Source organism: Gallus gallus, chromosome 8 (assembly GCF_016699485.2).
Source record: "Gallus gallus isolate bGalGal1 chromosome 8, bGalGal1.mat.broiler.GRCg7b, whole genome shotgun sequence".
Taxonomy (NCBI): Eukaryota; Metazoa; Chordata; class Aves; order Galliformes; family Phasianidae; genus Gallus; species Gallus gallus.
The window spans coordinates 13,798,002-13,813,305 of NC_052539.1; the positions used below are offsets into that span (position 1 = coordinate 13,798,002).

The 15,304-nt window shown below is 36.2% G+C and overlaps 1 protein-coding gene across 21 annotated transcripts in view; it reads left to right on the top strand.

Moving 5' to 3' along the window:
• Positions 1-15,304, top strand: part of EVI5 (ecotropic viral integration site 5) — a 69,919-nt gene that overhangs the window by 5,944 nt on the left and 48,671 nt on the right. For 17 of the 21 annotated variants that reach the window (XM_040705064.2, XM_040705058.2, XM_040705059.2 and 14 more), the window contains exons 2-11: positions 1,739-1,968; positions 5,035-5,224; positions 8,176-8,400; positions 9,301-9,375; positions 9,980-10,105; positions 10,702-10,845; positions 11,864-11,953; positions 12,049-12,146; positions 13,398-13,458; positions 15,184-15,237. In XM_040705064.2, coding sequence (XP_040560998.1) covers positions 1,739-1,968; positions 5,035-5,224; positions 8,176-8,400; positions 9,301-9,375; positions 9,980-10,105; positions 10,702-10,845; positions 11,864-11,953; positions 12,049-12,146; positions 13,398-13,458; positions 15,184-15,237 — 1,293 coding nt within the window. Of the gene's footprint in view, positions 1-1,738; positions 1,969-3,806; positions 3,907-5,034; positions 5,225-8,175; positions 8,401-9,300; positions 9,376-9,979; positions 10,106-10,701; positions 10,846-11,863; positions 11,954-12,048; positions 12,147-13,397; positions 13,459-15,183; positions 15,238-15,304 lie in introns of those variants that run through there. The other 4 variants (XM_040705065.2, XM_046944760.1, XM_046944762.1 and 1 more) reach the window with 1 other exon arrangement.

Below are 15,304 nucleotides of genomic sequence, written 5' to 3' on the forward strand. Positions count from 1 at the left end.
AAAGTTTTACACAACTTTTTAATGCCGAGTGATCTGCTGTTAAGTAAATTCTGGGTGTTTTTTTCCTACCTCCTCATCCCCTTCAGATCTCTGAACTTGGAGTGTGAGTCTTGTGTAAGCCGTGCTCAGCCTGGATTTACTTTCTCACCTTAAGTCTTCTTAATTACTTTGCTTTGTAAGGAGATAAAAGTGGATTATATACTACTTCTCCCTGCTTGTGTCACGGTGTGTAACTCTAAATCAATGCTTTTCTAATATTAACGTGTGGATATCTGCTCAAAACAGAAGTGTGACTTCTGGCAGTTGTTTGCTGTCTTAAGATTGTTCCTGTTTCTGCCAATGTTTATTTTTGGAGTAATTGCGTTACTTGTCATGTTTGAAGCAGTTAAAAACCTTTGAGAAAATACTCAGTCCTCTTACCAAATGATATGCTATATATCTGTTACTTAAAATGAAACATGAATAATTTGTGCTTCAATAGCAATAGACTAAAATATTAATGAATATATTAAACTTGAGACTCTGAAATCTCTACCATATTTTCTTTCCTTTTTTTGTTATAAAAAGTAGTGTTGAAACACTAGTTTTGAAAGTGCATCTCCAAGGTGAGCTTTAAAAATTTATGGATTTTTTTTTTTTTAGTATTGTAATACTGGAAAGAACAGAAGAAGTTACATAGGAAAGCCTAAGTAGTGCAGGAACCAGCTGGAACATTTCAGATGCTTATTTTGGGGGCCTGTAGCAGAAATGCTAAGGCACAGCTTGAAACAGTAGTGATTGAGCGCCTGGTGTAAGGCAGGGCCAACCCAGAGGAGCTCAGGTGTATGCAGTGCACCTGAGTGACTGGAAGGGGTGGAGCCAGGATCCATCCCTTCCCAGATCTTATTTAAGGGTTGGCAGTGGAGGTGAGGGTACCTTGCTGGAGGCCCCTGTCTATTGGAGGCCTTCCAAAGGTGAGCAGTTTTTATTCCTTTGCTTCTGCATCTGTGGCTGCTGCATTTGGGCTTGCCCTCATTTGCTGTAGCCTAGGACTTTGCCACCCCAGTATTATTGATGTGCTTTCCATTGCACGGCATTAACAGGGCCTTACTGTTCACACTTGTGGTTTGTAACCCTGTATCTGAGTATTTCCAGCAAAACCCATTACAGTTTTCAGAGTATTAAGCATACAGAATTTAACTATTTTGTACATGCTGGCACATGGTAAAGAATCCTTTAATTTGGTATAAATCAGAAATGTGGTGCACCTGTTCCTCTGCCCCACGCTGTAGAGGATTTCTGTTATATGCAAACAGAAGTCAGGTGAGCTTAGGGTATTTACACTGATACATTCCTGCTGCTTCTCGGTCAGTTATGGAGTAGTTGATTGCTTCTTTATCTATCTTTCTACATGTCCTGTGCCATTATTATCTTCTCAGTATGCTTTAAAAAGTAAGCTTTTTTTCTGTAGTGGAAAGTGTGAACTGACCTGTGGTATCTCTGTACTGCAGAAACCAGCTCTGTTGAAGAGCTTTCTTTCCTGTGTATTAGCAATATACTTGCATGGTATTTCTTCTGTAATACTGTGTTGCTGTCGTTTCTTCTTGTATTGCGTCTGACAGCTTTGGGTCTTCTGGAGAAATAAACAATCCCGATATCAGTTTATGCATATTGTATCTTTTCCCTGTTTAGTGAAAACAGGTTGACTGAAAAGATAAAAAACCCCAACTGTGGTAGCCTCTTCTTTTTGTCATCACAGGTGGCGACAGACAAGGTTGCAGGAAAGCTGAGCTCTACTCTCTCATGGGTGAAGAACACTGTATCGCACACCGTCAGTCAGATGGCCAGTCAGGTGGCAAGTCCATCTGCCTCCTTACACACTACATCCTCCTCTACCACTCTGTCTACACCTGCGTTATCACCATCCTCACCAGCGCAGCTGAGTCCAGACGACCTAGAATTACTGGCTAAACTTGAGGAGCAGAACAGGTAAATGCAAAACTTGATGATCTACAGACTATAGAAATAAGACTGAATTGGTTTATTGTGGCTTCAACATTGAGACTGTTAAAGGAGGTTGCTGTTCATGGCACAACACCTTAATTTCAAGGTTAAGAATTAATGTTCTAGAGATGTATATTCTTGAAGGTCTGTCTTTGTAGAATGTTCAAAAGTGTTAGCTCTCTGGCTTTAAAGAAGTGCTTACAACTGCTGCTTATTCTAGAAATTTATGTTGGAGTCACATGATCTTTAGTATCCCAACTGAAATGGAATATAGGAGTGAGACTTCTGTATAAGTTCCTCACATTCTTAGATAAAAACGGTGTTTTTTATAGGCTTTTTGAAATGTGAAGTACCTCAGAATTTCCTTGTTTTCCTTCTTAATTTCCACTATACAACCTCCTCACATGTAGCCTTTTAGCATGGTATCTGTTTACCTATGATTATGTATGTGGAGCAGGATTTTCTGTTGGAAATACTAGAAAGGTGGAAGCTGCTATTTAGTGCTGCTATTTAGTTTGGGGGTTTGAGCAGAGTTCTTCAGTTTGTTTCCTGTAACGTAGAGTGCAGCTCTGGTTATTTTGTACAGGTACAGCTAATAAGGGAGGCTTTGCAGTTTCTTCTGTGTTATGGCTGGAGGCCTATTCTTAGAGATAGAGCAGTGTTCAAGCATGTTTTATATCCAAGGAATAATAGGTGCATGCTGCTGTTATGCTAATAGTGACAGGTACGTAATGACTTAATTTCATGAAAGATGAATCTCTAATCAGTCATTCCTGTTTGTCCTGAATTTTTTTATAGGCTGCTGTAACTGAGAAGAGAAGGTAATGCCAACTGTCTCCTGGCATGTCTTCTCTTAATGTTCTGATTCTGCAGCCTGATAGTAAAGTAACTTACAAGGAAATTATAGCTGTCTAGTTCGTGACTGAGAATGGAAGTCAGCTTTTAAAACATGTGGTCTTTCTTTCCTTATGGTTTATGGGATTATCTTTCATTTGAAGATGTTCTATGATTTTTTTGCTATTCTAGGAACCATTTAAAATTTATCAAAAGAAGAAAAAAGGATGTAAATGGAGTGCTTTTAAGAAAACTAATTTGCTTCCTTAAATCTGAGGCTTTCAGTTCTGTTTATGACCAAGGGTCTCGTTTATATTTGGAGAACTGTAATATCTGTTCTTTGGACTGCTTATCTATGTTAGGGCGTAAGATTTCTACATACAGATTAGTTATATTAAGCCCTGCAGTTAAGTTAGTTTGCATTTTCAAAGCTTGTGAGCTTGGGCTTCCTAGCTTTTATTCTTTAGGTTTGCATTGTTGATTTAGTACAATTTAGGTTAACTTATCTGTTTTCATTTGATTAATCTTTTAAGACAGATTTATTGTTCAATCCTGCCTTTAGTTTGTTTTGTGTATGAATTGTAATTAGAGGCTGTCCTATCAGACATCTCACACCAAATGTACTTTCCTTGTGAGATACAATACTTGAAGTAAATTAAAATGTGGTGCTCTTATTGTGGAGGGTGCACTGTAGTTTTGGAAGTTTGAATATGCAAACACAGTGAGAAGAAACTGTACACTAAACACAGGGAACAAGAGCTGGTGCTGGATATTTGTAAAGGTTTCATTTACGTTCTTGACTTTAATATGAACAAGAACAATGTGAATTATTTGAACAGGCTAGGAACTGAAAGAACTCAAACTGTATCAGGCTATGAATGTATTAAGCATTCTATAATCCAGTTCCACTGGACCTCAGAATAGTGAGGTAGCTCAGTCCAGAGTCCTGTTGTAGCTGTTTGGCGTTAGTAAATCATTTATAAAGTTTTAGGTGAAGGAAATCAGTTGTTCAACAACACGGAACTTATGTACTACCTACTTTGTAAAGAACATCTCATTTTCAAATCCAAGGACAATGAATTTATCCAGGTAAGGTCAACCTACTGAAATCTAGCAAAACTTTTACAGAAAGCTGTGGTAATTAACCAGTCGAGCTTTTCTTATAATGTTTTTATAATTGTGATATTTTTTTTCTGTGCTCGTTTTTAATCAGTGATTACTTTGCTCTTTTGACACTGACTCACACAGAAGGAATTTTGAACTAAGTTTTCATTATGCTTTGGTATTAGGTTTCTAAACATTAAAAGACGAGGTGAAAGCTGGGCACTGGGAAAGCTAATTTAAGTATCTCTTAGCTGGGAGCTTAAACTGCAGGTAGTCTGAGACTTGTGTAAAAGGGTTACGATCTACTAAGTACTCAAAACTTATTATGACCTTGCTAAAATGCTGCCAGGCTTTTAGATTTTGTGCAAGTGCATGAAAAATTATTGAGCCAGATTTCTCTCCTTTGTGGAGTGTTTCTATATGTCTCACTACCTGATAATCCCAATTCTCACACCCAAGCACTGGGCTTTATCCATCCATTAGCTTTTGTTGGCTAATTCCCATTTGTTAGGTTTGAGGCTTTTTTTCTCATCCACTTAAAAAAACACCATGTTGATTTAACAGTTATAATGCCTGAATTATGCTGACAAAACTGCTTTTTTTTTATTTTGGTGTGTTGCTAATAGGGTCAAATCCTCTTGCTGGTATTACACCTGGAAACGTGCTGATTTTCCATGTTCAGCTTTTAATCTGCAGTTGGTAAATGTGTGGAAGAAGTTAAATTTGTGGTGCTTCTGTACTTTGTCCAACTTGATCTTTTGACTTCATGAAGATCTAGTTCAGGAGATTGTAAGACACAGATTAAAATCTCAATTCACATTATGCATAAATAATAACAGACACTTCTGTCCCTTCCTTAGAAGGCTGCAATGTAATCTGCTATTTTGGCTGCAGGAATACTTGAGTGATTATAAATAGTAACATCGAACAGTTCTATTTAAATTCATTACAGATGGATGTAGAAAAACTGTACCAATGGAACTCTGTTTGTTCTTTGCAATGATGTTTTTGTTTTTACACATTTGTGCTTCCAACAACAGTGGGGCAAGAGTGTGATAAGAACATGTAGTTTCTTGTTGTTTTTTTCTGTGTCTGTATGTGGTTTCTTTGCAGGCTCCTAGAAACAGATAGCAAATCCTTACGATCAGTAAATGGGTCAAGAAGAAATAGTGGATCTTCTCTTGTATCTAGTTCATCAGCTTCTAGCAATCTCAGCCATCTTGAAGAAGACTCGTGGATCCTGTGGGGGAGAATTGTGAATGAATGGGAAGATGTACGGAAAAAGAAAGAAAAGCAAGTTAAGGTAGTTGGACACATTTGTAGGATAGATTTGTAATGTGATAGCTTTTTGGCTCATATTTTAAGATAAGCAAGTAAGAGAAGCTTCTAACTGAATCTCTTTCAATTTTGATGCGCTAGTGTTTCTTATGTAACTGTTGTTATACTTCAATTTTGCCTAGCAAATGTCTCGTTGAAAACCAGATGCATATTGTGAATATCAAAGCTTTCTGTCTAATTATGAGAGATTCCCTTTAATTGCATACTTGATGTTTTCAAAATGGAGTTACTGAAAACCTGCTTAAGATCATATTGTAGCTGGATGCTGTGATATTTTTCCTCCCACTGAACAGCTGTCTGTTTAAAAGCATTCTTATTAGAGGAGCGGATCATTCTATTGTATGATAGGATCTGATAGAAATTTAGTTCAGTTGTTCGGGCCAAGTTTGGTGACCCCAGGGATAACCTTAAGTGGAAGAAAACATTTTCTAAACTGAATGGATTAGAGAAATTTTGGGCAGTATGTGTCCAGCCTGAGTCAGTTGCAGGCATGTGCAGAAACAGAATTCAACAATAATTTTTATTTAAATTAAAAAGCATTTAGGGCATTTAACATTCATGTTTCTGAGGTAGAAAGTACAGGAAGTGTGGGATTTTTATTCGTGGGCTGTCTATTCTGTTTTGGTTCTTTATTGGCTTTAGTCTGTAGTTGTATGTGCGGAATACAAATTTCAAGGTCTTTTGAATAGTTTGAAGTTCATGTGTGTAAATAGGTTGTGGGAAAGCAGAACAATGGGCTAAAGCAAAGTGTCTTTTATGTGAAGCAGTTGTGGAGAGAACATGACCTGAGAGTGGAAACAAGGGATGAAAATGAATTCAAGGCTCTTTGCTTGCGTAGGGAAAACAGTTTCTGGAAAGGTGTTCCCAAAAAGCTGTAAAAAGAAGACCCGTGAACCTGGCAAGGAGAAGCAGATTGGTAATAACTAGATCAGATAGGATAGAATTCAGTTTCTGAACTGCTGGCCTGTGGGCTTTGTAAATAAAGTGTCCTGCTGGTCAAGAATTGTTCAGAGAGTAAATATACTTAACTGACTTTCAGTAAATACTTCTAGTGAGTTTTTTTCATTGGTGAAATAATTCTCAGGTGTGTGCTTTTTTGCTTGTTTGTCAAAAATCAAGCTAAACTTTGGAGTCCTGTAACATCCATACTTTGTTCTTGGTTGTATCAGTTGGTATGATTTTAGTAGCCTGAATTTCATTTCATATTGATTATGAAAGCTAGTCTTAAGTTACTAGATACTTGGCAAGTTTTTGAAGCATTAGTCATGGGTGTATATCCTTTTCTCATATGTGATGTGATCCATCCATGTACCTCGATCGTCTCTGGAACTCTTCCTGTTTCTGAAGAGATACTGAAAGATGATGCAGGTCATACTTTTCTGTGTGCCCAGTACTGTGTAAAGTAATACAATTTTAGTGATAATTAGGTGTGTTTTCTTGCTGTTCCTCTAAGAGTGTTGGTGGAATTAACCTTATTTTAGTCAAGCAGATGCATGATAACTTAATGCAAGAAACTACTAACTAATGATTTCTTTATGCTTTTAGACTTTTTGAGGCTTTAGATGCCTGAACTGCAATCTAGTAGTGCACTGTTGACATAATAGCTAGACATAAATGTGGAAAGCTGTTTTAGGCTTGTTGGTTTGGAGCTAGACATCTTTTAGGAAGTAATTCAATGTCACAGTTGTATCTGAACAAATAGTTGCGGTGACATTACTAGGAGGGTTCTGGAAAAAGGTGGTGATCTTTAGGATATTGAAAAGCTGCAGGTAGTGCTGCGAAACTCCTGCAGCAGAATTCAGGCTTAACAAATAATTTGAAGCAAGAGTGTCTGTGGAAGTTGCCAAGTTCAAAAGATTAGTTGATGCTACAGTGATATCTTAATAATTGGAGTAGTAGGGTAAATACTTGGACAAGTAGGAGTAGAATAGAAGATATTTCTGACCTCAGAATAAATACCAGCAAAACAAAATAAACTGACCTGCAGGAAGCAGTATTTGATAATAGTTCATAAGGCTTAAAAAAAAAGTGACCATAGACAAAAAAAAAACCAAAAAACAAAACCTGCCACTGACAAAGGAACACTTTTGTCTTGAAGAAGCAATCTTGTAGTAACTGATCTTAGTTGCAGAAAGTACTACTAAACCTATTAACTTTGACTCGTAGTTTCCCTCAGTTTTTCAGATTAAGCAACAAGGCTGCTTTCTACTTGTCCTTTCTGAAAAGACAAGTACTGTACTTGGAATGTGATTTCTTGAATCTATTTATCTGAGAAGGTTTGAGTTGTATAATAACCAGCTGATTTTTATTTTTTTTTCTCCAGGGAATTTCAGGTAAATGAAGCAAGCTCAGTTGATGGAAACAATGCATTCTTGATCTAGTGTCAGAAATCACATTTAAATACTTCCTTAAAACAAAATAAAACTTTGAAATAGTGGCACAAATGAGAAGTTAGACATTCTTGTGAAGTGTGTGTCAAATGACTTCTGATAGAAATCTTGTGTGCTTTTTTCTGGTTTGTTGGTGCTCCATTTAGTTTCAGGTTTTTTTTTGCCATTTACTTGTCTTGGAAATTATTCTCAAGCAGTAATTTCTTATATCTTAAAAGCTAGAAATATAATTGAGTACTTTCTTCGGCATTGTTTTGTGGAAATATTAAAAATAGCTATTATTCTTTGGCCCAGAGGAGTTCTTATTGAAAATGTTTTTTTAATATTCAGCTTCTTTTATGGTTATTTACTTAAAAAACCTACTTGTCTAAATTAGCTAATTAAAAAGCATTAATTTTTATTACCTGTCACTTATCTATCAGGCTGCAATTGAGCCTTACACCTTATGAACTTCATAACTGGTTTGTGACATGATGTATTATTTTCAGGAAATACTAATGATTTTGTATCCTTCTTTGTGCTTTAGGAGCTCGTTCGAAAAGGGATACCTCATCATTTCAGAGCAATTGTTTGGCAGCTTCTGTGTAGTGCTCAAAGCATGCCAATAAAGGATCAGTATTCAGAGCTTTTGAAAATGACATCTCCTTGTGAGAAACTAATAAGAAGGGACATTGCTAGAACATATCCTGAACATGATTTCTTTAAAGAGAAAGACAGCCTTGGGCAGGAGGTTTTATTCAATGTAATGAAGGTAAGTCAGCATTTCTGTTCTTGAAAACACATTAATGAGAGTAAGCAAGCACAAAGGTTTAGAAAATAATTTACATTGTGAATGTGTTGCATCAGTTTCACGTGTTCTGTTTTTTTAAACTTGCTCTACTTTCCAAATTGCATTCCAGTTTCAAGGTGGCTTTCAAATATTGTATTTCTATTTAATATCATTTTATAAGAGATTTAAAACATTTGCTTACTGAACTTGCATTAAAGCAATTTTATACAGTAACTGCTGATAGCATAATGGAGAAAAGTGTGCCATGAAATAAACAATACTGACAGATGAGAACGTAGTGATTCAAAATGAGCATTCCGTTTTCAAGTGCTGGTGAGCCTGTGTGTGGTAGAAGAAAATGGTAGGTACAAGCTAATGTGCAGTTGCTATGCCCAAGCACAAAATGAGACTGCCATAAAATGTCACTATATTGCCTCCGTTCTACTAGAGCTTAAATTTATCTGTCATGCAGTTTCAACAGAAAAGTCAGCACTTTTCTAAATGTAGTAACTTTCAATTCTAAAATATGCATGGAAACCACTTGTAAATAAAACTACAGCTCCTAATTGTTCTGAAAGAGACTTTTATCAAATCATCTACAGATGTAGTAATCCTGTGCATTTGGTATGGAAACCTTTTAAGACCTGGCAAATGCCTTTGTGTGCGTTAATGCTTTGAAGGCCAACAGAGAGCAAAGTTCATGTCTCTGTGTAGCTGCAGGTAGCAACTAAACATATGATCAAAACTTTTGTATGGAGTTTCTGTTTGCTGTGGATTTGGGAGAGCAAGACAAAGTTGTCATCAAAATAACAGCGTGAGCTAAGGCTTATTTTTATTAGTAATGAGGATTGAATTGTTCAGAGTCTTAATGTTATTTTGTAGGCTTATTCTTTGGTGGATCGTGAAGTTGGATACTGTCAAGGAAGTGCTTTTATTGTTGGATTACTACTTATGCAGGTAAACACTATATTAAGAAATATGTGAACTTTGATAATGCCTGCTAGATTGCATAATGTGTCATAGTGATTTGGGAGGAATTTTTGTGGAAATTCTTAATCGCTGTTTGTTAAAATGTAATTGTGGAGGGCTGTCTTTTATTCTGCAAATCAAATGAGAGTATTCTGTTTCTGTCTTTTGTCAAGAAGCTACTAACCTTCTGAGTGGGAGAATGCATTTATTTCTTAAAGCTAAGGTGGGATCCCAGGCTTGCAAGTTACTCTAGGAAATGTTATTTCAGCCATTGACGAACTAGTCATTTCAGTCTATTACACTAAACCTCCTCTCAGTTCAACTGGAGTTGCACAACTATCATATTTTAAAAGTTCTGTTTGTGTTACTGTTCAGTTTTATAAGCCAGGTTATATTGTAAAAAGTTTGCGGACCTGCATTTCAGTTTAGAAGCCATTTGATAGGACCCAGCATATACAAAGAAAACTATGACAGTTATACATCAGTTATAAATTCCTTGTTTAGAGGAACAACAAAACACTAAACCTTCCCAAACATTGTCTGTCCTCATGCTTCTCCTGAGTTTTTTCTTTTGTTTTTATTTCTGATACAGATGCCGGAAGAAGAAGCATTCTGTGTGTTTGTTAAATTAATGCAGGATTACAGACTACGAGAACTCTTTAAACCAAGCATGGCTGAGCTGGGCCTTTGTATGTACCAGTTTGAGTGCATGATACAGGTACATACAAAATCTGTCAAACTTTCTTTTCAGTAACTGAGGATAATGAACTTGGGAATTGCAGTTCGAGAGCAGGCTTGTCTGTTGGTAATAGGCTGTTCTATGACAATGGCTGATTTCAGGACTACGGGAGAAAGTCTGTGTGTCTGTATGATGTACTTTTTAACCTTTGACAGACGATGTCATGAGGACTTGTGTCGCTGTACTTCATGCCTATGCATAGTAAAGCTTGGATTGAAAATTTTAAGAGTGAAATGTCTTTGTACTCAGTTTATAGCTGATTTTTTTTTTAAAGCAAAAGATAAGTCAGGCTGACAGGAACAAGTAGGCTTAATTTTGTGATATGGAAATGTTTTCTTTTCTACTGTGCATTGTAAAAATACTATAGAGTATACTGCAATGTCTGCTGCTTGATTCTTCATAATGATAAATTTTCATATCCATATTAAGTAATATTTCTTCTAGCTGTGTGTTATGTAACTGCTGGCTGTGGCAAATACAAATTATTTTTCCCTGTATCTGTCAAAGCTATTTGCACAATAAAAACTACTTGCAAAAGTATAACAGAAACATATTTTTTTCTCATCTTTCTCCAGGAGCATCTTCCAGAACTTTATGTGCACTTTCAGTCTCAGAGTTTCCACACTTCTATGTATGCATCATCATGGTTTTTAACTATATTTCTTACAACTTTTCCACTACCAATTGCAACAAGAATATTTGATATCTTTATGTCTGAGGTAACTACTCAATCCTTATGTTCTGTTTCAAGAGTAGTGGTTAAGAGCAGTTATTTTGGTACTACTGTGAAGACTGTTCTGATGGGCAAATTTCAAATATCCTTCCTTTGTAGATGTTCATCAGTTGTTTGGTAGGGAAAGATGTCTGTGCATGTAGTTTGTCAAGAAAAAGCAACATATTTGAATATAGATACTGTATGCAACTTTATAGTCTCAGCCTATTGAAGATTATCATATCTGCCGGAAGTTCTGGATGTGATATGCAACAGGGACATCTGTTTTTCAGTAGTCTGGGGTAGGAAATAAATCTTCTTTTGGGCACATGTTAAAACTTCATGGGGACAAGCAGATGAGGAGGAGGTTATATAGAAGAGCTGCTTCTCTTTAGAAGATGGCTAGTAGCCAAAAGAATTTGTGGAATTATTCAGTGGAATTATCACTGATACCTAAGGTGTACCTAGGGTCGGAGCTTTGGGTGATTCTAAGTAGTAAAAAACCAAAGCTTTTAGTCCATTTATGCTTTTCCTCTGCAATAATCTTCTAGAAAATACTAACTCAGAGGTGGATTCCTTCCAGATCATGTACAGTATCTAGATTATGCTTGACTCAGGAATTCCCTTGAATCTGTTTAAATTGTTCAGTTGTGTTATACCTTGTTTGAAACTAAAATGCCTTTTTTGAGAAGTAAGTACCTGGCTTCTTTTTTTTATTCATTATATTTTAATACCGAATGTATTTAAAATTATTGATAAAGCTCATGTGAAGAACTGTCATTCAAGAGATATTTACTTCTGCAGTAGCACTCTGAAGAGGATCTGGTACAGGACAAGTAGCCTAACTATTTGTCCTCAGTACAAAACAAGGAACCCAGGATCAATCCGTTTTAAAGATTTTTTGATTTCCCTTTCTTTTGTTTGGGAAGCTGGGTGAGCTTTCCAATGTTCTTAAATAATAGAATCATCTTGTAGCATTGGCAATGTCACGAATAATTGTTGAATATTTTAACTTCTGTTTACAGGGTTTAGAGATAGTATTTCGAGTAGGTTTAGCACTACTTCAGACAAACCAAGCAGAATTGCTGCAACTTGACATGGAAGGGATGTTACAGGTAAGATTATAATATTTTAAGAGATATGAGAAATGTGTGGTGTGTTTATTTGTGGCTGTTAATTATATGTAATCTTGTACTCTGATTGCTTTTAGCACTTTCAAAAGGTCATTCCACATCAGTTTGACAGTGGTCCAGACAAATTAATCCAAGCATCTTACCAAGTCAAATACAATGCAAAAAAGATGAAAAAGTAGGTATAACATTTTGAGAAAAGATTATACTATTGCTTGGAGTTACTGTTTGTTTGTTCAAAACGGTTACTTGTTACTTCACTTTGAATTTTCTGTGTCTAAATTCTTCGGGGTTTTATACTGTGAACAGTTAAAAACTGAAGTACTGTTTGCAAGAGAAATCTACTAAAGTGATATTTGCTAATCTTGAATATAATCAAATCTCGCTTAAAAACTAAAGCTTCTGAGGAAAGCTGCATGTTACAGAAAATTACAGAGCTTCTGTAAAGTGGATTTGAATAGAAAATCCATTGTGGGATGGGGTGGTGTTAGGTGTGTAGTGTGTGTTTCTTTTATCTTTTGTTTGTTTGTTTTCTTGAGGGTGAAGTAGGGAGGGGAGGATAATTGTAAGGGTAATCCTGATTCTGAGTTTGAAATCCTGAGTATAATACTGCTACTTAAGGTTAGTTGCATGCCTTCACTTTTCTGCCATCTGTAAATTATGTTGATAAACAAATTCACCCTTTTTGTGCTTTTCCAGGGTTAAGTTGGGCAATTCTTCAATTCTTAAGGCAGGCAGTTTGTAGTATATTGCAGTGCAAGGAGAGCAGATATGCCAGGGTCTTTCAAAATAAGTTTTCTAATCCTATCCGCCATTAGAATAAGAAGTAGCGCTCAAACTTGCGGGGGAAATGCTTTCTCTGAAAACCAGTATAAAAGCTTGCAGTTTAAAATGCTACAATTCAGGCTAAACTTGATTGCCTTTTGTAGAGGCATTGAATGTCACAGCTTGTGTTTCTTCTTGTTGCCATTTTTTTAATTGGGGCAATTTTGGAGCTTGCTTGAGAGGGACCACAATAATTTTAAGACTTGCCTCAAATCTCTTTGTATCCTTCTGTCCTCCAAGCCTTCCTAGCAATGTGTTCCTTCAGCTGACTGTACTGAATTGATGGTTACATAACTGCATTGAGTGGTTACTGTAGTTCCAAATCATTGCCATTTCAGATTTGTATCTCAAAGATTATATGATCAAGCACCCACACTTCAGTGTGAAGTTCAGAGTCTGTTTATGTCTGCAGAAGTATTTCTGTGCTTAAACTAATTTCAATGTCCAGTCCAAGTATTAACAGGAGGAGTGTATTGGCAACTTTCAAGTGGTTGTTTAAACAGAGGGAATATAATCTGTATCTATTTTCCTGTTGCTTGTTAGGTATTAGACCACTTAAATTGTCAGTAACTTTTCTAATTATCCTGTACTATTTCTTTTTAAGGTTAGAAAAGGAATACACTACAATAAAAACAAAAGAAATGGAAGAACAAGTTGAAATTAAAGTAAGAGAGCCTCTATAAATTTACTTATCTATAAGTTCAGTTCTTAGATGTGAATTATGTGTCTGATCTGTGTATTGTAGAATGGTTTGTGTTGGAAGGGACTTCTTAAAGATCACCTAGCTTCAACTCCCCTGACACAGGCAGTGATACCTTCCAGTAGATCAGGTTGCCCCATCCAGTCTGGCCTTGAATACCTCCAGGGATTGAGAATCTACAATGACTCAGAACAACCTGCTCCAGTGACTTACCACCCTCTGAGTAAAGGATTTATTCCAAATATCTAATCTAAATCTGTTTTTTAAAGTCATTACCCTTTATCCTCTTTCTACTGTCTCTGATAGAAATTCCCTCTTCAGTTTTCTTGTGGGTCCTCTTTAAGTACTAATAGGAAGGGCGTGTGGCTGGACATGTAATTGAGGTCCCCATGTTGTTTTTCAGCACTTGCATTGGACTGTTTGCTCATAAAGGGCACTTGACTATGAGACTTTTGGTGAACTAATTTGAAGAGAATTCATCAGTGGAGACCTGCTGGACATAGTTCTCGTTAGTTTCTGTTGACCAAACTTTGGTTTACAGACAGCCTCATTTATCAGAGGTTCACAACACTCTGTTTTAAGATGTGGATATCCCATGTGGAAGATTTGGAAAACATTTTAAGAAAGATTTTATTGCAGTTCTCTCAAGTACTTCAAGATTGGTTTTGAGACTTTATTTCTCCTTTTATGCCTTGGACCAAGGTTAGGTGTCCTGTCTGCATTCACCTCTTCCTTATGGAGCTTCTGCAATTGATACATAATGTGAGGGTAAGGAGATCTTGGTCAAAAAACCTGCAAGTTCAGATCTGCTCCGACAGGCTTAGGTTCTTTTACTAACTGACCTGCTTCCTGTACTTAATGGCAGCATTTATTTGGTTTTGTTACATAAGTAAACTTTTGTTGTATTTTCCTTTCACATTTAAGCTTTTTAGAAGGGAGTGAGTTGTATCCTTCCTTCTTGCTATACATTTCTGGTCATTTGTCTTTCAATGTCAATTTCAAAGGTAGTAGTTTTCAGAAAAATTCAGTGATGTGCACCTGGTAGCACAGAAATTTTCCATGCTTTTGCACATGGTTTATCCTTGTAAACAAACAGTAAGATAGGTAGCATTCTTTACTTGCATTAGGGTCCACTGGGGTGGCTTATCAAGTTAAGATTTGTATTAAATATATCAGTTTAAAAAAATACAATTATGTCTGACTTTCAAGGTAAATAGTTGTTCATACAGTTTCTAACAAGTAAAAAGAATAAATTCAATTATCCTTTTTATTGAGAAGAAAAGGGGAACCTTTGTAGCATCTCATTAACTTGTCCTAGTGGAGGGAGTGCATTTTCACATGCCTTTACCATGAGGACTGTGTCCTGTTCTGTTTATGAAGAGGAGGCTAATAGTGTTGTTGACCCATAGGGCTTACCAACTTCCATATACCACCAATACAGTTGCATTCATATTGCACTATACCTTTCTTATCTTTGCTTTGTCAAGCTGTATAAACTCACCTTTTGAGTTAGTACATCAAATAAAAAGGATGTTTAAAACAAGTATTGCTGCTCCTGTTTGTATTCATATTGATTTTTTTGCAGTTGTGATAAGATGCCTTGGTTTTTTTATTTTCTTAAGTTAACCTGCTTGACCTTATCTGACTACCGTAACTTGAGAAATAAAATTCTGAATTGTTTCCATTTCAGAGGTTGCGAACTGAAAATAGGCTCCTAAAACAGCGCATTGAAACATTAGAAAAAGTAAGTATGCTAATGACCAGATTTAATCTATTATTTACATTCATTATATCAATTAGTCATCTTATTA